The 23,797-nt window shown below is 37.2% G+C and overlaps 2 protein-coding genes across 3 annotated transcripts; both read right to left on the bottom strand.

Annotated features, from left to right (window-relative positions):
* Positions 1-3,573: 3,573 nt before the first annotated feature.
* Positions 3,574-8,981, bottom strand: LOC145103664 (synaptonemal complex protein 1-like). Its single transcript, XM_079040952.1, has 18 exons — positions 8,647-8,981; positions 8,508-8,557; positions 7,254-7,461; positions 7,047-7,172; positions 6,835-6,933; positions 6,036-6,712; positions 5,711-5,959; positions 5,498-5,626; positions 5,350-5,418; positions 5,129-5,239; positions 4,948-5,055; positions 4,761-4,871; positions 4,601-4,687; positions 4,414-4,509; positions 4,226-4,309; positions 4,091-4,150; positions 3,891-3,994; positions 3,574-3,693 (listed from the first exon to the last, which is right to left on the bottom strand). The coding sequence occupies exons 1-17, from the start codon at positions 8,807-8,809 to the stop codon at positions 3,893-3,895; spliced, it is 2,529 nt and encodes an 842-aa protein (XP_078897078.1). The 5' UTR covers positions 8,810-8,981; the 3' UTR covers positions 3,574-3,693; positions 3,891-3,892.
* A 2,543-nt stretch (positions 8,982-11,524) lies between these two features.
* On the bottom strand, positions 11,525-14,829 carry LOC145169533 (uncharacterized). 2 transcript variants are annotated; one of them, XM_079088080.1, is made up of 16 exons: positions 14,702-14,829; positions 14,536-14,596; positions 14,143-14,236; positions 13,831-14,009; positions 13,637-13,687; positions 13,444-13,500; positions 13,179-13,299; positions 13,033-13,099; positions 12,914-12,955; positions 12,714-12,819; positions 12,510-12,620; positions 12,352-12,423; positions 12,163-12,264; positions 12,033-12,079; positions 11,889-11,916; positions 11,525-11,795 (listed from the first exon to the last, which is right to left on the bottom strand). In XM_079088080.1, the coding sequence occupies exons 2-16, from the start codon at positions 14,554-14,556 to the stop codon at positions 11,682-11,684; spliced, it is 1,212 nt and encodes a 403-aa protein (XP_078944206.1). In that variant the 5' UTR covers positions 14,557-14,596; positions 14,702-14,829; the 3' UTR covers positions 11,525-11,681. The 2 variants fall into 2 exon arrangements, with proteins under 2 accessions (XP_078944206.1, XP_078897071.1); XM_079040945.1 differs by having other exon boundaries at positions 14,536-14,601; positions 14,702-14,827.
* Positions 14,830-23,797: the final 8,968 nt, after the last annotated feature.

Raw genomic sequence — 23,797 nt, 5'->3', positions numbered from 1 at the left:
TGACTTGTGCATCATTTTTGGAAAAGATAGGGCTCAAGGGAATAGAGCCGAAGATTGTGAGGATATGTCACATAATGAAAGTGTGGAAGAAGAATTATTGCAAATGGAAGATGATTTCAATGAACAAAGTGAGGAAATTTCACCCACAACAAATGGGCATAGTGAGGAAACTTCAAGTGCTAGTACTAAGAAAAGGAAACGTAAATTTGATCCTTTCATTGAGGGAATATGTAAAGCCGCCGCGTTACTTGGCAAAGATCTTCGGGAAGCATCGACCACCATGTCTCAATCTTTAAATGTTGAAGTGGAGTTACAAAAGAAAACTTCTATGGTGACTTTTGAAATTTTGAAGATTCCATCAATGGATCAAAGGGATAAGTTTAAAGCAAGTCGAAAGATAATGCGCGAGCCAGAAGCAGTGTTGACCTTTTGGAACTTGGAAGGTGAAGAACGTGAAACTTTTGTGAAGCTCATGTTGGAAGAATGATATGTACCACATAGTATTTCGGTGTATCATTTTGAGATACTTTGCTCATTTTTTGTAAGTTGTGATATCATGGATATCATCTATGTTCCAAACTTATCTAACATGTATTTATTTTGGTTTATCATTTTGGAAGATGTATGAAAAATGCTCTAGAATGGAAGTTATATTTGATTGTTAGGTAATATATGTTTATAATCGGTATTAAATTTGATTGTTGGTTTATTTAGAAGTATTTTTTTATGTAAATTATAAAGCAATTTAAAAAAAAAAAAGACAAATAAAGGGTATTATTGTCATTTGACAGAATTCCATTCCAGTTCCTTCAACAAATCATCAATCCAAACAGAAATAGACATGGGAATGGATTTCAATTAGAACTCAAAATTTGGCAGCCAAACGCACAACAGTATTCAATTCCAGCAGAATTCAATTCCTTCGGAATTCAATTACAACAGAATTCAATTACATTCCTCATCATTACACCAATCCAAACAGCCCCTTATTATATGTTATAAAGGCTTAACATCCTAATGGGTTTCATGCAATTTCGTTTTTAGAGGTGCACAATGCAAATTAACACATCAGTTTTAATGTATGGCAATGTCTAATTGTAGTCAAGAATGAACAATTCATCCTTTATATATATATATATATATATATATATATATATATATATATATATATATATATATATATATGGTGAGGTTCAATAGAGAACCATAATTAACCAAGGAACCAATCTTTTTTTTAACTTTTAGAACTTATTTTTTATCAAAAAAAAAAACTAAAAATACAGAAATTAATAACTTTTTATCCTTTTTCCAATGATATCAAATTAGATTTTTTTTACGTCAATTTCACAATGTGAATCTTTGAAAATTCACAATGTGAATCCGGATTCACACGGTGAATCCGAAAAATATTTTTCACATTCACAATGTTAATATATGAATTTAGATATTTTTAGATTTTTTTTCCGATAAAGAATAAGCTCTAGAAATTGAAAAAAAGATTCGGTTACTTGAAGAACCAATAATTATGGTTTTCTATTGAATCATAATATATATATATATATATATATATATATATATATATATATATATATATATATATATATATATATATATATAAACAGAAACCGGTTCCGTCGGGTACCCGGCGGGTAGCGGTTCCGAAAAAATAAAAACGGGAACCGGAACCGCTTAAGTCGGTTCCACAATTTTAGGAACCGAACCGCCTAAGGCGGTTCCGGTTCCAGAACTGACGGTTCCGATGCGGTTCCGGTTCCAAAAGCGGGTACCCTGTTCCGGTGCTCACCCCTACCTCCAATGACCGAAATAATGAAGGTGACCTTCTCGGTGAAGAATTAAACATCGTCTAAGACTTATCATGTTAAACGATTGAAGATCACGACGATTTATATTGGAGAAGATGAAGTTAGTCAACGTTGACTTCTTGACTATATTTGACTTTCTGTTAGAGAGTTAATTGTTTGTTAGCTATAGTTAGTTAGTTGCTCAGAGTTAAGTTAATTAGTTGTTTTACTTGATGTATATAGATTGTATTGGTTGTTCAGATGAATTAATGAGATGAGAAATTCTTTCCAAATCTTGAACTTCTACATGGTATCAAAGAAGGAAAATACGATCATGCGTTCTTCGTTCTTCATTCTGTAGATTGATTCTTGTTCTTCAATCTACATATTTTTTTTGATTGATTCAAATCACAGATTGATTCTTGTTCTTCAATCTATTTCATTTTTTTCATTTTCATTAGATCGATTTTGTTTTTTGATCTAATTCTGCATCATGTCTACAAATTCATCTTCATCTACAAATTGTTCTTAGTACAAGATAGTCAGATACAATGATTAAATGTTTTTTATATTCACTTAGAAGAGTTTAAAAGAATAAATAAATAAATAAACCAAGGAGAAGGGGGTTTGAGAGAAATAAACCAAGTAACCAACCCTGCCACTGCCAGCAATAATGACAGAGCACAGTCAAAGACCTAACACTACAAGTCAACCAACCACCGAATAAAATCTTGAAGTGGTTGGACTTTCACAAATGAGTAACATGTCAGTATTCAATGATACCCACAAAACTCTATATATTATTAATTCCATTGGTTGGGAAGCAAATCCATTGAAGATACCATCGATCTTGCCATTTGATGATATAACATGAACATGATGAAAGAATAAACTAATTAAACAAAATAAAAACCGAGATCTGATGTTGCTCTATCAAGTGATAACTTTGACCGTGTATTTATACTACCAGAAGGGGCCAAAAGTCATTGTCTGACACATCTTCATCTACTAACCTAAACAAACGTAGAACAAATAATAAGACCCGGGGGAGTAACTATAAATAACCCATGAAAAAATGGAAGTTGGAGCAGGTAGTTGGTTTGGGCCAAGCATGCTAAGCCCGCATTGAGCCAAAGTGTTAGGGCTGGTCTTCAATGGGCCGTGAAATTTTAAAAGAAATTCCAATTTGTCACGAACTAATAATATTTTGAAGTTTTCCATATGACCTTGAAACCTAAACTTTGTGAAATTATATTTTATCCCCTAAAAGTATTAAAAAAAAAAAAAAAAAAGTTGGCCCACATCCCAGTTTTAACAAAATTCATAATGGAACGCTAGCTTTTGCTGTTATCACATTTGGGCACACACAGTACTAAAAGTTTCTAAGTATTATTTAGCCGCCCATATTCTGAAAACTTTATTACACTTTGTTCCAAACTAGTTTAAAAAAAAAGTACAGAATTCTCTTTCTTTGAAAACTTACACCACCATAGGAGCCCACCACAAACGAATCACACTAACACAACCAAGATGAGACAGGGAAATCACAATGTATCAAAAGCATGTATAGTGATGTCCAAGCTTGAACCTGGTATTGGGAACTCATTTAGGGATTCTTAGGACGACAAGCATATGCACATACATACTAGAAATACATAGTGGTGCCTTGGAGGGTTAGATAATAGCATTTGATCCAACATTATTTATAATATCCGCATTACCATACCTATGCCAATGCATTTAATGTCTTCAATATGATAGCATTAATTTGTTCTAAGTCAATAATATTTTGTAACTTGTACAACTAAAGCACTTATTACACAGCTAACAATAGCTGGTTCAGTATGGTGATCCAAAAACACTCTTTGATGCAAGATCTTTGGCGTGGAACCTATTCCACAAGCATTAAAAAAACATAATATTGTTAGACACTGTTTTCAAAATTTAGTTTCATAGATAATGACCAATAAAATTAAGATAGATTAACAACTTAAACTCTTAACTAAAGAATATAACTAGAAACGATCTTCAAGTTAATTAAAAGGTATATGATGATGTGAAAGAATGAGGTTTGAGTTGAGATATTACCTCTAGTCAAATGCATAAGGGTCGTCTGCATATGGATTCAGTGATCCTTCTGAGAACAGATCGCCTATATTGGCAGGATTTGGCTGACTCCCTCCCTTCATTTTCTGTTCAAATTTGCATTACAAATGTTAAATACATACAAAACAAAACAATAAAAGGAGAATGAACTAAACAATGAAAGATGCATGGAATAGTGTTACCATGATAGCATTTCTAGGGGTGTTGACTTTTGGTGTTTGCCTCTTGCTCTTTCTTGGATCCTTGAAGAAGGCGCCATCAAAATATCAAATACAAATTGACAATAAGCACAGAGATATGAGAGGAGTAGCATATACCTGAATCATGATTGTACTTTTTGTCTTTCGGCGCTTTGTGATTGTACCATGGGATGTTTCAACTTCATACTCATGGTGAGTTACCTGCCAATGCCATCCATTTCCCATGAGAAAGAGTAAGACTTGAGTTGACTCAATTCAATTCACCCAAATTTAGTAAACCGGAAATAATCAAACTACAGATTCACCTTTTTACTATGCTTGGGAATACTAATTACACTTTTGTCTGGTTTCTTCAACATCTTTGGGACTGGTGTTTCTGCTATGTTCGCATAAGGCAAATCCTACATTCAAGGGAAAACAGAGCATATATCATCATAACAATAATTATGTGTCTATAATAGTAATAATAATAATAATGTATGAGATACATACCTTTCTTGAGGTGGCTTCTTGGTCTTGTTGGGGCTCATCACTCATTACTTTCCATTGCATCTGCAACAAAGCCTTCTGCCTCTCCTCCTGTGACAAACAACGCCCACCCCATTGAGAATTAAAATCATAATGAATCACAACAAGTATACAAATAACATACCTTGGTCTTCTGGATATTCAGCTCCTCTTCAAGATGCTTACAGTCTTCTTCATGTTGAGACCTCAGTTCCTTTAACTCAGCTTCATGTTGATTCTTGAGCAACTTTGTTTTCTAGATAAAAAAAAATCTCAAGTTAACAAATTAGAAGCTTATGTATGCTATGTATTCATCAAGAATCAGGTCCCACCTCTTTGAGTTCATTCTCAGCCTGGAGTTGCATCCTTTTTAACTCTTCAGAGTGATTAGATTTTAGACTTTCTTCCTTCTTATCATTCTCCCTCCGAATTTTATTAATCTGCAAAATGAGAATGAATAACGTTTAGTTACTATTAATATTACTTGAGCTGAATCATATTCCACATGCATACCAAAGCAGTGTGTTCTCTCTCTATCTTCAACAATTGCTGCTTTGCTTCCTCTTTGCAATCTGAAAGCTTCTGTTCACTTTTCTTTTCCATATCTATAACTGCTTTTTCAGCCTGAGAATAAATCAAAATAATCAAATACAATTCAAGATCAAACACATCAATGAACAGAATATATATATATATATATATATATATATATATATATATATTAAATGACCAACCTTTTCTTTCTCAAGATTGATGCATTCCTGCTTCTCTGTTTCATACTTCTTTCGAATAACATTAATAGCCTAATATATATAATCCATTGTTAGTTTGCTTCATCATCTAACAAGTTTGTTGACATAGACACAGGACAATGGACCTTACCTGATCATTTCTTTGAGAAATTTCCTTCAAATGCCTTGAAAGTTCCAACTGTTTACTTTCTAACATCTGGTTGTATTCTTTCTTAGCTTCTGCCAGTTTACCCTCAGCTTCAACCAGCGACTTTTGAGCCTACAACATCATATAATGTTAATGTGACATGAATGTCAAGATAGAATATAAAATAACAGCTATAGACGTGTAAAGAAATAAAACCTCTGTTAATTGATCTTCAATCTGTTTCTCTTTTTCCTTTCCTTCCAAAACAACCTGTTCCTTCTCCTGTAGCAAGCTTTGAAGCTGATTAAGTTGTTTCTCCTGTGAGTCTTCATTCTGTTCATGATTCACCACCTCCTTTTGCAGATTATCTATTTCCTCTTCCTTTCTTTGTATCTCTGATTGAAGGTTTTTGATAATCTCTTTATTCTCAGTTTCGGATTCCGAATGCTTCAACTGAAAATCTTGCTGCATTTTTAACAACACATTGATTAAGCATTATATGATAATCCAGAACCTTTGTAATAGTCGGATACATCCTTACCATTTGCATCTCTGATAATCTAGAAGCTTCAGATAAAGAACGAATTTTGTCCTCCAATGTAATGATCAGGTTTTCCATTTCAGCCTTCTTTGAAACAAGAATTTCTGCTTCAGACTCTAACTTCAGAACCTTTTCTTCTGCTATGCGGCATTCTTCTGCATGCTGGGCTATAGTGGATTGTTGATCATTCTGGAGCTCAGTGATCTTATTATTCAACTCCTGATTGACCATCTGCCATGCATCTTTTTCTGATGTGGTATTTAAAAGTTGACCATGAAGCCAATCATAACGTTGTTGTGCCTTTTGTGTTGCAAGCCTTTTTTCCTCTTGTAACAGCTCAAAGCAAGAATCAACAAAAGCATTGGCTTTAACAACCTTCTCACAAAAGGCTGCACTCTGTATATCCAAATCTGCCAGTTGAAAAGTCAACACCTTTACAAAATTCTCTAGGCTCTGGTTCTCCTGCATTGCTTTGTCTAAATGCTCAGCAAGCTTCTTGTTACAGGCTATAAGATCAGTATTCTCTTTCTCTTTTCTTTCATTAAGGTTCTGCATGTCAGTAAGCCTATCTTCCTTTGATGTTAGCTCAAGTTGCAACTCGCTCAATTTAGAAGTCAAACTTTCTATGGTTGATTCATTAGCTGCTACAGTCTCTTCAAAGTTCTTGATTAGACTATCTGCAAAATATATACATATATACTGAGATGGAAACAAGTTGAAATCTCTATTTTGTCCCATATCCATACTTTGATTAAAATATAACATGATTCTACATCCTATCTTCTTAAATACACAATACCCTTTTCATCTGTGAGACTGAGAACTTTGCAGTGTTCATCTTTAAGTTGTTTCTCTACATTTTCCTTGCTAACAACAAGTTCCTCCAACTCCTTTTCACCTGCAAGCACAATTCCACAAATTCAAAGAATTAAACTGAATTATGAAAAGCACACAAAGCGGCCCTTATAGGATCCAATGTAGTGAATCTTAAAGCAGAGAGATTTAACTTACAGTTCCTAATAGTTTCTTCTGATGATTCCAGGTTCAGAGACAGAGACTTCATTTGTCCATGCAGATTGTCAAGTGCTAACGAAGTTTCAGACAGCTTATTGGCAAAAGAGACTTTATCTTTCTCACCTGTGGAAGAACCATGATATTTGCATTCATAATTGTCTCATGATAATGTAGGAATCAAGGAATCAATGGTGAAACTCTTACCATCCTGAACCTGATCGGATAAAAGCTGTAAGGTTTCAGTAAGTTGATCACATAAGGTCTTTGTAGAAAAGAATTTCGACTCTAGTCCTTTCCAAAGTTTCTCATCTTCTTGATGCTTCACTTTAAGCTTTGCATTTTCATTATAAGCATTTTGTAACTTTTCTTCCAAAGCATGAATATGCTCTGATAATTTCTTCAGCTTAGAATTCTGCATCCATTGCAAGTCTTTGATCAGAGTAGGTTTCACATCCAATACATCGATATAAGCACAATATAACACACACACGCACAAATGTGCATACGGTTTCATGGAAGCCTTTATGTACAAACAGCTTATGCATAGTAATGATGAAACAACATTACCTCTAAAGGATATTGTTTGGGTATCAACAGCTACCCCTAAGGCTTGGTTTTTACTAAGGCCTTCACATGCAAAAGGGGTGGCAACCATCAACAACATGCTCAAGAGGGGTGGTTTATTCCTAGCTGGTTCTCTATACACAAACAATATGGAGTCAGCAGAGCACTTTTCTATGGTCTATCCTTTGGCCTTCAGAATTTGGACTAGTATTCTTGGCTGGATGAACTGATCATGCACTCCACCCTCCTCACTAAAGTTCATCTGAGGTTAGGGAAATTAAAAGAGCTGTCTGGTGAAAAGAGAGGTGCACTAAGCAACAAGTCCCTGGGCATCGTATTAAAATGGTGCAAGGAGCAAGATGAAAGACTTTCTGTTCTCAGAGTTCCAGTCATGGTTTTAGCCATTGTTTTTCAGGTTTAGGTTGTACGATGTTCTTGTATCTATAGTAAACTCCATGAATACATATTCTCCCCTTTACTTTACCTCCTATTTTAATAGAACACTTTTGGTTCAGCATTTTCCTAACAAGATACACACACACACACACACACACACTCCTATGCGTTAGTATACTATTGTGACTTTGATCTTCTTAAACTAATCATAATCAATGCCCTCACCATTCAATTGGACTATAGTTATGGGACATAAGCAGTAGTATATAACTATAAATGCACATTAACTATAATACAATTATGAATAGGAATGTCTCTGTTTGTTTCTACAGGACTTCATCTAATGTAAGCGACATTACTCATGAAAGAACATAATATTATAAGTAGAATACAACAATATTGAAGCACTTACAACAATCAAGCACAGAAATAGACATACATACGTCCAATTGAGCAATAAGAGACAGAAATACATAGAGCAAGAACGATTAAGTATACCGCCAAGTCAAGATCTGTTTTCGCGGATGCTTGCTCTTTGACCAATTTCTCTGCAACAAAAGGAATCAATCGCATAATATAAAATAATTTATCTTTGAAATCATTAGAATCAATAATCTCAGTCTCCGTAATGAAAAACCTGCAGTGAGCTTCAAATTAGCAAAACTTCCTGATGGATTCGAATAGGAAGGTTGTCGTGCAGAGATCTGGAAACTTTTTGCAGTTGCCGAACTAGACGATCCTAACGAAGATTTGAACTGATCGAAGCTCTTTAAGCCGGAAAATCCTACTGGCTTGCTCATTTTAGGATTCAAACTACACGATTTCACGGAATGTCTACGGTTTTATGATGATCAACAACTTCGGCAATTGGAGTTCTGCGAATCACTAACTAAGAATCGATGAAAGAAAGCTTCAAACAATCAGTAGAGAAATCGTACGGAAACCCTAGAATTCGTGCAATCGATAACTTGTTTGCAAATGAAACAGGCGCCAAATAATTTATCCTTCTCTGGTATTTATAGGCGTCACAATGAAGGCGGTCGTACCGGTAACGGGTGAAGTTGGAGCCCACACGCATAATATTTGAACCTTAACATCATTTATATCAAAGTAGATTACAGTTTTGGTCCCTGTGGTTTTTCCTAATCTGCAATTTTTTTTGTCCAACTTTTGATATTTTTTTACATGGCTGGTCTGGTTTCAAAATGTTATTAATTTTGAATTAATAATTTTTTATATTAATATGTTATAAAACATTCTAGTTATTTTAAATATTTGATCAAATATATACATATTAAAACTATATAATAGTCTTTACATACAAGATTTTACATAAAAATAAAAAAATAAATTTATTTCTATTATCATATATATATATATATATATATATATATATATATATATATATATATATAAAAGTTCAATAAAACATATTCTTAAATTATATGTAAATAAAGTTAAATATAGTTTTTAATTTCATACTTTTTTAATTTAAAAATTATTTATTTAAGCATATTTTAAATTTTGATCATTAATTATTATTTCAAACATCAAATATTTTCCACCGCAACATAACATATTTTGTAATTTTATATGATTTATTTAGTAATTTAAAAATCTATTTGTTTGTTGTCACTATTAAAAAATAGTTTTTGATCGAAATTTTGTTAGTTTAACATTTTGATTTATGTTTTATATATTTAATATTATTATACTTAATTAATTTAGATAGGCGTCGTTATAATGCCTCTAAATAGAGAGTAGCATGTTTGGGGTTTATGATAAAATCTATAATCATATTCAAGGCATGGCGATGATAATATTGGTTTTTTTCTATAGTTGTTTCAGAAGGAGTTCATTATTATAGTTCATCAATAATAAGGTTTCTTTAAAATGAATCATAAGAAAACCCTTAAGTCCTTACGTTTGCAAAACATTTACGGTTTTACCCTAATTATGTCTTTTTTTCATTTCTACCTCACAGTTTTCATGCAACTTTGTTGATTTTACTTATTTTTATATTTTTTCCGGTTAACGCTACTACGAGTAAGGCACATATCTTATATATAAAACAATCTAGATACTCATGTTTACTTTTCTTAACTCTTGTATATAGAAAATGAGATTCAGTTTTTATGTAAATTTATAGGCCATTTCTTGAGATAAGAATACATATTGAGATCAAGTAGATCACAGTGATACACATGTTCTACAAGGCACGTCAAGGTGTGCTATGGCGCGATGCATGGTGTAGCCGTTACGAAAAAGTCTAAGACGGGTTTGTTAAGTGTGACGTCCAAATAACGTATTAAGGCGCACCTTATTGCGTTATAGTGCAAGTTTTTTTGTTTTTGGTTTTTTTTTTTCTGTTTAAGACTAAACAATTGAGTTTTTGTTATCTTTTTTATATTAAATGATAATATAACACCTCTAAAAACTTGATATGTTTTATATAATTCTATAACTATATGATTTATCTTTTTTAAGGTATATAAAGTTGTCGCACCTTGAAATACGTCATGGCTTAGGTTTGACCTTACCGTCAAGTTCGCGCCTCACGTCATTTAAAACCTTGGTGATACTTATTGTAATTCCTAATACAAAAGTAAAAATAGGAATAAACATCTATATGATCCCATAGACCTCTTTTTAATGATCCATAGTGATAGACCTCTCTTAAGGAATTATCAAGTAAATCACAATAGGTATACCAGTAAGGACAACATATTTTTTTTTTTTAAGAAAACCCAATAAACATGAACCAAACAATAAGTAAAATTAACAAGTTTCATAAAAAACCGGGTAAAACTAAATAAAAAAACATACTTAGGAAACTTTTTCGCAAACTTAAGAGTATGCAAGTTTCACTTTAAGGAAATACAAAAACCAGTTTAAAAAAAAAAGATAAAAGTAGTAAAACTAAAAAGTTGAATTTAAACTTTATTGGTAAAACAGGAGAAAAAACAAAAATGATAAAACCGATAAAATTATTTAAAGTTAAGGTTTTTATTTCATTTTCCCCTAATAAGTTGAGACTTGAGAGGGCCAGAGGGTAAAGCTATTGGCCCAATACATTTTGGGCTGCACGTAGCCTATTGAAAACTTTAATGGGCTATAAGTTCAATATCTCAGTTAAGTACAAATGTAGTAATGTACAATATATCCATTTCTTGTTTTTTCACAAAAATCGTTATTTCGAATTATCTAGAAGTTAGGATTATTTTCAAAGGTCATTTTCAAATTTATATGATGCACACGTTTTCTTAATTCAGTTTTATTAACAGGTGTTATATGTATTTAAATTTTTATTTAAACATTTATATAAAACTACGTATCAGATCATACAGACAACACAAATATACAAAACTTTAACAAGTTAAAATCTCACCATTGTGAAACCCAATCTAGAAAATGGCATACTGTGAAATCTTTCAACAGTGATCCCCCAATGTATATGTTAAAGTAATAACTGTCTACCACTTGCTATTTAAATTAGAATCTATGCAAATTATAGGGAATCAAATGAAGGAGCAGCATATAGATTACAAAATTTATGCTGCATATTGTAAGCAATGACTTATATAACATTTTGGACCTCAAGGTCAAGAAATAGGTATGTAGTTTGATTCTTTGGTTGAAATATCAAGTATGAAGTATGAAGTATGTATGTTGTTAATCTTTGTTTGAGTTAACTGGGGTGGAAGTGGAAGTGGAACATGATGAGATGTCTATTCCTGCAACCTCCATTGCATTGCAGACCCATTCTGGAACATCACCTTTTGGAAACTACAAAAAATAATCGCTTTCAGTATGTTTTCTGAAATATAAATTGATGGATTAAAAATGCATATAGTGAAGTAATGCCAAAAGTACAAATACCATTTTCCTCAAGAAGTTGCATACGAATCTGCAGGAAAAAAAAACATTGGTGGCAGATAAGAACTTGTCTCCCAGATTCAAAAAAAAAAAAGAATACTACTACCCAAGGGAAAAACTGCACAAAAAGTTAAAAGGAAAACATACTCTGGAAATGTTCCTTCTATAATTGACGAATGAAGATTTCTACTAAGCTGCAAATCAAAATGGTTTAATGTTCAAATATGAGAAAACGATAATGAAGTTTAAGAGATATAAATTATCAGAAATTCATTACCTGCAGCATGTAGTGTAAATTATGATAAGAGAGAAGCTGAGAACCCATGGCATCTTTTGTAACAAGACAATGAAGGTAGGCCCTTGTGTATTTTTTGCAAACCTACATTATAAATTTATAATCAACAAAGGAAATGAAGAACATGGGAAAATCAAAGATATGATCTTAATTTATAATTCATAAGCATACCATACACTCGCATGTTGAGTCAATCGGTCGGGTATCCTCAGCCATTGACTGGTGTTTTAGTTTTAAGACCCCCTGAAATCAAGACATGAGAAGTTTACTAGTGAATAGTGATGATAAGCTTAAGAGCCAGGGGCAAAATTGTCAATGCAATAGGATACCTCAGGGACAAGGGCAGTGCCAAATCGAGCTGTACGTGTAGGATATACACAGTCATACATGTCAGCACCCAAAGCACTGCAAACTACAATATCAAGTGGATACCCAACACCCTGACAAGATATAATCACACCACTATATTAAGTTAAGATATACCAAACAATGTCACAAAAAAAAAAAAAAAAAAAAAAGGTGACATAAAGTACCATAACATATCGGGGTTTGCTTTCAGGAAGTGAAGCTGTGCATTGTGCAACAACACGCCAAAATGAATCTTTATCTTCACCTCCTGCAAGTCCACCAATAGCATAGCTAATGGTTGCACAAGTAAAATCCATATATTATTATTTTAAATAACAAAATCAATTTTTAATCAAATAACATTCTAGTTGTGTTGTGTACATACCCAGGCAAATTCCTTTCCACCAAACCTTGGACACATATATCCCTGATAAGTAAAAGTTAGTCTTTTGGTGATAACTAATTTATATATGAATGGAATGGAGTGTTACTATTATTAATCACCTTAAAACAGGATCTAAACCACCCTGTACAATTCCAAATAAATTCTGTTCATTTGGTCTCTTATGAGCTGCATATCAAATTATTAATAAAAAAAATATAAAAATAAAATTGAAAATTGAAAATATTGTTGATATTAAAAAATGTACCTGCTATGCACCTGTCTATCCAACGCAAAGTTCGATGCATGGCTTCTTCAATCCTCGGACCTGTAATGGTGGTTTTCACTACATCATCAAGAGCCATAATAATGTCTGCTCCAATTCTGTTCTACAAAAGTAGATGGATATGCAATACATCATAAAACATGAACGTTAATTACCGAAATAACTAAATATATATTTCAACATCCACATTGTCAACTTATTTCCACATACATCATAGGTGTGAAGTTTAATAATCACTTAAACTTACTTGGATTTGGATCGATTCTTCAGGGGTTAGGAGCATAGGCTTTCCATCAACTGGTGACTGCAGAATGAATTATCAAAGATTAGTTATGGAAGACGGATACAATGAAGTAGGAACTCTAAATTCCATATAGAGCTTGTAAAAATGTGTGTGTGTGTGTGTGTGTGAGAGAGAGAGAGAGAGAGAGAGAGAGAACCTGAAATGTGACACCTTCCTCGGTGATGTCAGCTAAATGCAACAGTGAGACCTGAAAGAGATGCACACTAAAGTTTTATAATAACCATCTTTAAAAATGACAAAAAAGAAAACTAATTTCCATCAGGTAGATAGAAATTATATGATAATCAATCAATGTGAGTCATAAAGAGATATATGAGAAAGAAGAATTACCATCTGAAAACCACCAGAATCAGTGAGAAGTGCCCTGGGCCAGTTCATAAAATTGTGAAGGCCCCCAAATTCATCAATTAGCTCAGAAGTTGGACGAAGTGCAAGATGATATGTATTTCCAAGTATAATTTGGCACCCAATCTCCTCCAGTTGAGGGGTTGTCAAACCTTTTATTGTCCCTGTCTCCAACCATACAAAAAAAAAAAAAACAACAACAATTACTAACTCAAGAAAACTAATGAATGTAAATTTAGGTCAAAAGTTGCAGTTTGATAAATAATATCACATGGAATGAAATTCAAATGTTCTAACCTTGTGTTCCCACTGGCATAAAAAGAGGCGTGTGGCAGGTGAAGTGAGGGAGTATCAACCGAGCTGCACGAGCACGATTGAACCTCCCAAGAACCTATCCAAACCAAACAAAAATAAAACTACTAGATTAACTTTCAAAATTTCCATAGAAAGTATTGTTCTTTGAATGAAAGATTAACTAATGATCACATTTTCAATGCAAAAAGCCACCAGCGGAACTTTTAAAATCAAAATTGGACCCTTGTGTTGGAAGATTAAAATGGAGTTTTAGTTGTATAGCTACATTATATTCATGTTTATATATATACTTATATCATTGGAATCCGATTCCTCTCATGATTCTTTGCACCTTTAAGATAGCAATGTGGAATTACAGCTAAATGAAATCTTTACCTCGAAACGAAGAGCCATCATACAACCCTATCTACCCTTTATAGCAAGTGAATATTACAAACTGAACTACAGAACAGACAAGAAAAGGGAAACACAGCAAGGATGTCAGAATGTCAGATATCTGATTTGTAGAAAAAGACACCGGAGATGATGAAAAGGAGCTGACGGAGATATGAAGAGAGAAATCGTCAGTGAATAGACGATAGCACTCCGGCCAGAAAGTCGAGCGCGTGCCCTAATTCAATGCAGAATGTAGAACAGATTAGGAAGGAGGCGCCGGCAAATTAAAATTACATGGTTTATATAGCGTGTTTTCCCAATTCCGTACGTTCTTATTGCTAGGTTGAGCTAAATATAGAAGTAGCCCTTCAACTTTCTATTTTTGTAGTTTTTATAGCTTTTAACTTTTTGCATCTTTAAAAAATATGTGTATCATATATAGTCTCTTAAATTAAGTGCAACAAAAAGTGCTTTTATGGGTTTTATCTATTTTTGATGTAACAGAATAACGGAAAGGAAGATTTCTATGGGAAGGCACCAAAGAGAAAAGGAAGATTCACCGGATGTCTTGGGATAAGATAGTGGCGCCTAAAGACAAAGGAGGGTTAGGTGCCGGCTCTATATATGCTCTCAACATTGGTCTTATTGTGAAGTGGTGGTGGCGGTTAAAGACTAGCTCCTCATCACTTTGGTGTAAAGTTATTCGTGGGATTCATAAGCTTGACGGGAAGCCCCATCATCAGATCTCTAGTGGTACCGTTACTGGAGTCTGGAGTCTGGAACAATATTTCCAAATCGAAAAATGACATCAGAAAATTTAATCTCAATTTCTATGACATTTTTAAAGTGCAGACTGAGACTATTTTGCCTTACAGACAAAAATGGAGCTGCCTTTTGAACCCGGATGGTATATATACTGTGGAGGCTGTGAGATTAATTATTGATCAAAACCCGGTTGTTGAGTCGAACCCGGTGGTTGTGTGGTGCAAATAAATTCCTATAAAAGTGTTGGGTTTTGTCTGGAAGGCGGAAAAAAGGGAGAATTCCCAATGCGGAGGCTCTCTCAGTTAGGGGCGTTCCTATTGACTCTATTGCGTGTGATTTATGTGGGGAGGTGGAGAACGTTGACCGTATTCTGATTTCTTGCCCTTTCGCATCCAATGTGTGGAACTAGATTGAACCTGGTGCATGATTCCTTTCCCATTTTTTGCCAACACTCGTGCTTTATTAGATTTCATTAACCACTGGGGGAGATGTACCAAAAAGAGATGCATTCTCACCATGATCGTGTATGGTCTTATCTGGAGTTTGTGGAAAACTAGGAATGGTAGATTGTTCAACAAGCATATCGTTTCTGCTTCTTCGGTTATATATGATATTATTTCCTCGGTTTTCCTTTGGGCGAAGCGTAGGGGTAAAATGGGGATATGTAATTAGATTAATTGGTTATCTTTTCCTTTCTCTTGTTTGTAGTTTGTTTTGCTTGTTCCTGTTTTGCTCCGCCTTGCGTCTTGCTAGGTGTGAGTGCTTTTTCTAATGCATTGGCCGTTTCCAAAAAAAAGGAATAACGGAAAGGCCCATATAACTTTTACATATTAATAAAATTAACATTAAGTTTAAAATTTCAATTAGGTCACAAGATATTAGACCCTCTTTGATATGCATTTGATCGAGTTAGGTCAGACATTTTTTGCTGACTCGGTTAGCTAAAGGTGTTTGATAAACAAAATTTGGGTGTATAACTCGGTAAGCAAGATCCAATTGAGAAAGAAGTTTGTAGATGGCTGACTGAGAAAGGAAGAAAGGATTTTCAATCTTACCATTGCCTTAACGACGAATGATGAAGTGTTGGCTAATAATTCGTCGCTAAGCAGAGGAAAAGGGGGTAATGGGGATTGAACCCATCACCTCACACTTACAAGGCAACATCCTTATTACTATGCTAGAAGGTTTTTTTGTGTTATATTTGCTCAAACACTTTATATAATGTATAACATTGATGACTATTATTATTATTATTATTATTATTATTATTATTATATTGCATAGAAACGTATAGATCATTAGGGTAAAATTGTCATTTTTCATCAGTCAATACATTCAGTCAGATGTACAATCAAACAATATGGTTTCTTATTCAGTCAGAATTTATTCCTCAGACAGACCATCCCAATCAGTACTTTTTCAGTCAACAACTATCAAACGGGACCTTACTACTGTTTTGTGTGGGTCGTAATATGTAAATTTTTATTAGGTATAAACCATTTTTATAATTTTTTTCAACACATGGACCATTTATGTAAAAGAAAATTGCACGATGACCTTTTCTGTAAATTATAAGGACAATTTTTATAATTTATTTTTTATACAGAGACCAAAACATGTTAATATATGAAATTCTTTAACACATGGACCATTTATGTAACGTCCTTTTTTAAGTCGTTTCATAATTTGGGGCCATGACCCGAAGATCAATTATAATAAGGCTTCGGGCTTTGGGGAAAGAGAGGATTAAACCCTTTTGGGTGAGGTTAATGTAGATTATATGATCCAAGATTTTAGTTTGTACTTTGGAGCCCAAGGGTATAATGGTGAAAGTGATGGTTTAGGCATTTCATAAATTATGGATTTTAGTTCGATGTGTTTTAAGTCAAAAGTAAATAGATATGGTTGTAGAGCTCCTCAATACCTTTCCGTGGATATAAAGATCATCGAAAACGGAGTTGGAACGAAGAAGTTATGATCGTTTGAAGTTATAAGGATTTTGAGGTAGGCGGAGTACGTTGGGCATACTAGGCAGGAATGATCGCGACTGACTAACCCAGTACGCTAGGCGTACCTGGAGTATGTTGGGCGTACGCAGGTCAGATGTAAACCCTAATTTGGGGTCTTGGACCTTGTTTAAAGCCCTTAACTCATTTCCAACCCTTCTTATCTTCAGCCTCCATCCCCTCTAACCCTAAATTCGAAACCCTAGCCCCATTTGGAAGGATTTTGAGCCTTTAAGTTATTTTGGGTGGATTTTTGGTGCATTTGGAAGAAATATAACTCCTTAGAGAAGTATTGTTTCTCTTGGAGCTTGTAAATCCAAACCTTGTTCATCTTGATCTAGCTTCTGGAGGTATAAAGTTTTAATCTTGATGGCTCTCTCTTGTAGATCTAGTTTGGGTTATGATTTGTCATGTTTTGGTCCCATGGTTGTGGTTCTTGTGAGTAGAAGTTACTCCAGAACCTTTGACCCTTATATCTGGTCTTTGTTGAGGTCATTAAGTCATAAAAATTGGATCTTGATGAGTACAATCCTTCCATGCATGAGTTGGTGGTCTTTTGATGAAGTTTGAGACTTAGGGCTTTGGTTTGGACCCCATTAAGCCATGCAAAGTCATATTTAGACCGATTTAGATTGCTAAAGTGTAACATCCCAATTTTCAAGGCCAAAAATTTCATTTTTAATTAAGTAACTCATAAAATAGTTTACCAAAAACATCACCAACGTCAAATCAATTTATAAAACTGTAACAACGTGTCTCAAAACCATATCATCCATCGTAATAAAAATCAGAGTACAATCTCAAGAAATCTCATAGTGCGGAAATCATGCGTGTGTGTGATGTGTCGCTACCGCGCCGGCTCCTTCCCCTTCGCTGAAGAGGTACCTGAAACCAAAATTGTAAATAATAAGCACAAAGCTTAGCGAGTTCCCCCATCATACCACATACCATACAATCACGTAGCATACATACTGTCGGGCAATTCTGGGGTGCCCAACCTTCCCGGTCCGGCCATTCTGGGGTGCCGACCTACCCTTCGGTCCTAACAACCGAACTCCGGGGACTATTTCACCCCCTACTATTACTATCACACATAACATAACATAATCATACTGTCAGGCATATAAGGGGTACCCGACGTACCCTTCGGTCCTAACAACCGAACTTGGGGACTATTCCCCTCATACTACCACTATCACACACAACATATCATACGAGCACATACACATATCAGGTAGTAGCAAACCTAGATGAAAATCACAAAGACAATCATCTTGTAACGCCCCATTTATGGTATGTGATTTAATTAAAGTAAAATTTCATTTCTTAAACGGGTACTCGACGAGTCTGTAGCCCGACTCGTCGAGTAGAGACGGGATTTGCATGCGGTTTAAGTTGGCAACTCGACGATTCCATATCCTCGGACTCGGCGAGTCTGCCTGTCTGGATGAAGCCCTGATTTCAAGGGTTTGTACCCTATTTAAACGTCATTATAGCCTCCCACCCCAGCCTCCAGCACCTTTAGAGCATTTCCCATGTAAACCCTAGCCCCCATTGTTGAACTTGAGTGTGTTTGTGCTAGTTTGGAAGCTTTGGAAGGGAAGGAAGGAAAGAAGGTCCATAGAAGAGAAAGGAGATCCAAGAGTTAGCTTCCATCTGTTTCTCATTCAGGTAGTAAAGTTATTACCTTGTGTCTTCCTCCATTAAACCCTCTTTTATGCTTGTTATGGCTTCTTTGGAGCCTTATATGATTCAAAACTTGAGATATGGACTCTCCTTTGGATGGAAACCTTAGATTTGGACGTTAGTGAACTCTAGAAGCTCATTATAGCCACATTTATGCAATCTTGGCCTTGTTCCAAACCCTAAGAGCCTAGTATTTGATGATTTTGGGTATTTTAGCCTCATACCCTTGTGCATGCACTTAAAGTTGGAAACTTTACGTGTAAAACCAGTCCTAGAAGCTCATATCTATGTTTTGGAAGCACTGAAATAGATTAGAATCGACTGTATAGTAATAGCATGCTTGGGACTCGGCGAGTTGTTCTTCAACTCGGCGAGTTGTTCTTCAGACTCGACGAGTTGTTCATACGACTCGACGAGCCACAGCCTGGACGTGTTCATATGATGAAGGAGAACTCGACGAGTTGTTCATACAACTCGGCGAGTCGGATGAAGTTAGACTCGATGTTAGTATCGAAGAAGAACTCGTCGAGTCTTTGCCAAACTCGACGAGTAGAGGACTAGAATGGATGAAAGGGACTCGGCGAGTTGGTGGCCCAACTCGGCGAGTCCGGTCAACTGGAAGTTGACTTTGACCAGGAAGTTGACTTTGACCAGAAAGTTGACTTGGACCAGGGGTAAAATAGTCATTTTACACTGAGATTAGTTATCAGTATCTGATTTAGTGTTTATGGGATTGTAGCCGGGGAGTTCCGGAGCAGCAGTCAGACAGTTCCAGATTTAGAACCTCAGCAGCCAGCGTTACGAGGTGAGTTTCCTTCCAGTAGGAACGGGTCTACGGCCACAATGCCGACCCGTTTAGTTGGCAGTAATCCCGGACTTCGGTCTGATGCAGTAGTTCAGTGTGCTTGATGTCTTTGTGATTCGAGCATGTCTTTGTGTTATGTGTTCCGGACTTCGGTCCGATGCAGTATGCAGTATATGTGTTTATGCCAGTAGTTATGATTATGCTATGCTATGTTTAGTCAGTTCCGGACTTCGGTCCGATGCAGAGGGCAAGGCCCTGGTTAGTTCCGGACTTCGGTCCGATGCAGTTTCCGGACTTCGGTCCGATGCAGAGGGCAAGGCCCTGGTTAGTTCCGGACTTCGGTCCGATGCAGAGGGCAAGGCCCTGGTTAGTTTCGGACTTCGGTCTGATGCAGTTTCCGGACTTCGGTCCGATGCAGTGGGCAAGGCCCAGTAGTTGCTTTATATGTTATTGTATGGTATGTGGTAGTTTGGGGGAGCTCACCAATCTTTGTGCTTACAGTTTCAGTTTTTGGTTTCAGGTACTTCCGCTAGTAAGGGGAAGAGCTCGGGATGATGGCATGGCACACACCACAGTTTCAGTTTATCCTGGGAGTTTTATCCAGATATTTTGATATGTTTTGACATCAGTTGATTTGATAAACTTATTATGACATTTTGAGACACATGATCCATGGATTTATCTTTTAATATTTAATATGATGATTTAGTAAAGTTTTCAAACGAAAATTTTTGGGTTGTATTTTTGGGATGTTTCAAGTTGGTATCAGAGCCTTGGTTTGAGGGATTCAGGCGCACTCTCGGGTGTGACTGGACTCAAACTAAGGAAATGGTGAAAGATTTTCAAAAGAAAAATGTTTTCGAAAGAATTTTTGAAAAAGAAACTTAAAAAGAAAAGAGTTTTGAGAAAAGGAAAAGGGTGTGGTGCATGCGATCAGCCGAGCTCAAGTAAGTACTCCCAAATTACCCATACAAGTTTATGTTATAATTATCAGTTCCAGTTTTAGTAGAACAGCATGCTAGAATAGGACTAAGGATCTAGGAGGATGCCTTATGTGCCTGTTATATGTGTTTCAGCTTCTTGAGAATTGCATGCTAGTATTGAGTAGACAACAGTAGGATAGCCTGTTTAGGTTATGCCTGATAGTATGAGCTTAGCATTGTATGCTAGTACAGTTTCTCGTTATGAGGATAGAAGTGCTTGAGTAGTTTCATGTGTCCGAATGTTGCTTGCTTCGTGCTTTGTAGGACTCGGAGTGATGAGAGTTAGCCATTACGGGAATACGTCACGTCACATGTGATCAGGGTTGAATAATCTCAGAGTGATGGATTTGGCCCTATTGCGCAGCTCTTGTCTGAGTCTAACCGTTGTAGGGACGAGTCTTTTACTCGAAGGATTATCTGAGCCTCGTCACATGTGATGGTATTCAGGTGATGGCTAATTGGCATTACAAGGAGGCCTTCAGCAGCTGAGGACTGGATTGGGTGGAGTTAGAGATTTCCCTAGGGCAAGCCTAGGATGAGAGTAGCAGAGATCAGTAGCAGTAGAAGTGACTTGCTGGGGTCGAGGCAGTACTTGAGGCAAGTACGGATAGATGTGGAAGGTAGTATGGGCCCGTACTACTGAAAGCAGAGGATCCGTACTTGAATCGAGGAAGGCTGAGATGAGACCAGAAAACTTGTAGTAGTAGCGATCCCTCGAGATATATCAGTGTTTCTGACGTTTGTCATGATGTGTTTTCAGAATGGTGGTTTTACGCCCTAGACCAGCAGTCGGCAGTTCAGGTGTCGGGGAGGGATCAGGATCAGGCTCGGGGGCCGAGCATTTGGACGAGCAGACTAGGGAGTTTCTCTCTTCATAGATTACCCGCACCATACTTGAGCAGACTCCTGTGATCTTCGGTTCGATCAAGGAGGGTATCTTAGAGATGATGGACGAGAGGTTGAGCACCTTCCGTACTGAGGTGGCGGCCATGATGGGGTCGTGCACACTCACCTTCAGGGAGTTCCGGGCTTGTGGAGCTCCTGATTACCATGGGGCACGGGATCCCATTGTGAGTACCAGGTGGTTGGCGGATGTCGCCAATGCGTTCCGCACCAGCAGATGTCCCGAGGGGGACAATGTCAGACTAGCATCCTGTCTTCTGAAGGACAGGGCACGAGATTGGTGGGAGGAGATCGGGCATGTCATCGGGGATGACGCAACGCTTGATGCGATGACTTGGGCTGATTTTACTACCAGGTTCAGAGCCGAGTTTGCACCGGTTATTGAGGTGCGACAGTTAGCCAGGGAGTTTTAGGATCTCACCCAGACTACAGAGACAGTGGCGGAGATTACCGCCAAGTTCAGGGAGAGGGCTCTTCTCGTTCCTCAGTATGCAGCTGATGAGGAAATGAAGATGGCCCGTTATCATGAGATGTTGCGGAGTGATATCCGCCAGTTTGTGAGCCGGTCCAGCTGTAAAACGCTAGATGATATGATTGCGAGGGCTCGTGAGAGAGAGATTGATCTAGAGATGGAGAAGAAGAGGAAGCTAGAGGCGGCATCTGGCACAGGGAGTTCGGCCAAGAAGCCCAAGGTATCAAATCACAGATCTAGAGGACAGCAGAGCCACGGTCGGTGTGGCAAGTGTGGGAGATTACACGATGGGGCGTGCAAGGCAGGGAGTGCCGGTTGCTACAAGTGCGGTCAGACTGGGCATATGAGCAAGGATTGTACAGCTACCACCACCACCACAGCATCTGATCTGATTTGCTTCCATTGCAATCAGAGGGGACATAAAAAGTTCCAGTGTCCGAGTTTGGCAGCAGCAGGGAAGGTGTCAGCACCTGCCCATGCAACATTGGGCCGGAGTGAGGCGCCAGTGGCGAAGAGTAGAGCTTTTCAGATGACAGCAGAGGAGGCGAGAGCGACTCCTGATGTGGTGACGGGTATGTGTCTTCCATACATCTCTTTATTGATATTGATTGTTTCTTATGATTGTATGTTTGTATATATAGGGTCGTTCCTAGTGAACGGCATTTCAGCTACAGTATTGTTTGATTCGGGGGCTACCCGATCATTTGTTTCGCTTGCGCTTAGCAAGAGGTTTAGCAGAGCTCCGGGGGAGCTGGATTGTCCACTCGAGGTGGAAATAGCGGACGACAGGACCGTCAGGGTCGCGAGAGTGCATAAGGGGTGTTCGCTTCGGTTATTCGATGAGCAGTTTTCAGTAGACTTGGTTCCTATTCCTCTGCGAGGGAACAAGGTTATAGTGGGTATGGATTGGTTGAGCCCCAATGGGGCGGTAATTGATTGTGAGCTGCAGTTAGTGAGGGTTCGCACTCCCAGTGGGGGAGAGTTAGTGATTCAGGGAGAGAGGCCGCAGCGCGGACCGATTCTATGTTCAACAGCGAGAGCGAGGCGCTACGTTCAACAGGGTTGCGCAGGGTACATCGCCTATGTCATAGATGCTCGGGAGAAGGGTAAGGCGGCAGTTGACGATGTGCCAGTAGTACGAGAGTACCTGGACGTATTCCCAGAGGATTTGCCTGGAATACCTCCGAAGAGACAGGTTGAGTTTCGGATTGACCTGGTCCCGGGTGCGGCTCCGATAGCCAAAGCACCGTATCGGTTGGCTCCTCCAGAGATGCAGGAGTTGTCTACGCAGCTGCAGGAGCTGCTAGACAAGGGTTTCATCAGGCCGAGTAGTTCACCATGGGGAGCCCCGATCTTGTTCGTAAGGAAGAAGGATGGGTCGCACCGTATGTGCATAGATTATCGGGAGCTGAACAAGGTGACGGTGAAGAACCGTTACCCGCTCCCGAGGATAGATGATTTGTTTGACCAGCTTCAGGGAGCATCTTGGTTCTCCAAGATTGATCTACGGTCAGGATATCACCAGATGCGGGTCAGGGATGAGGATGTGCAGAAGACTGCTTTTAGGACCCGCTATGGTCATTATGAGTTTGTGGTGATGCCGTTCGGGCTCACCAACGCTCCAACCGCGTTCATGGATCTC

Source organism: Lactuca virosa, chromosome 1 (assembly GCF_052849685.1).
Source record: "Lactuca virosa cultivar CGN04683 chromosome 1, Lactuca_virosa_CGN04683_v6, whole genome shotgun sequence".
In the NCBI taxonomy this organism is placed as follows: domain Eukaryota; kingdom Viridiplantae; phylum Streptophyta; class Magnoliopsida; order Asterales; family Asteraceae; genus Lactuca; species Lactuca virosa.
The sequence above is the reverse complement of the archived record's forward strand: the minus strand, read 5'-3'. Positions and strand labels throughout refer to the sequence as shown.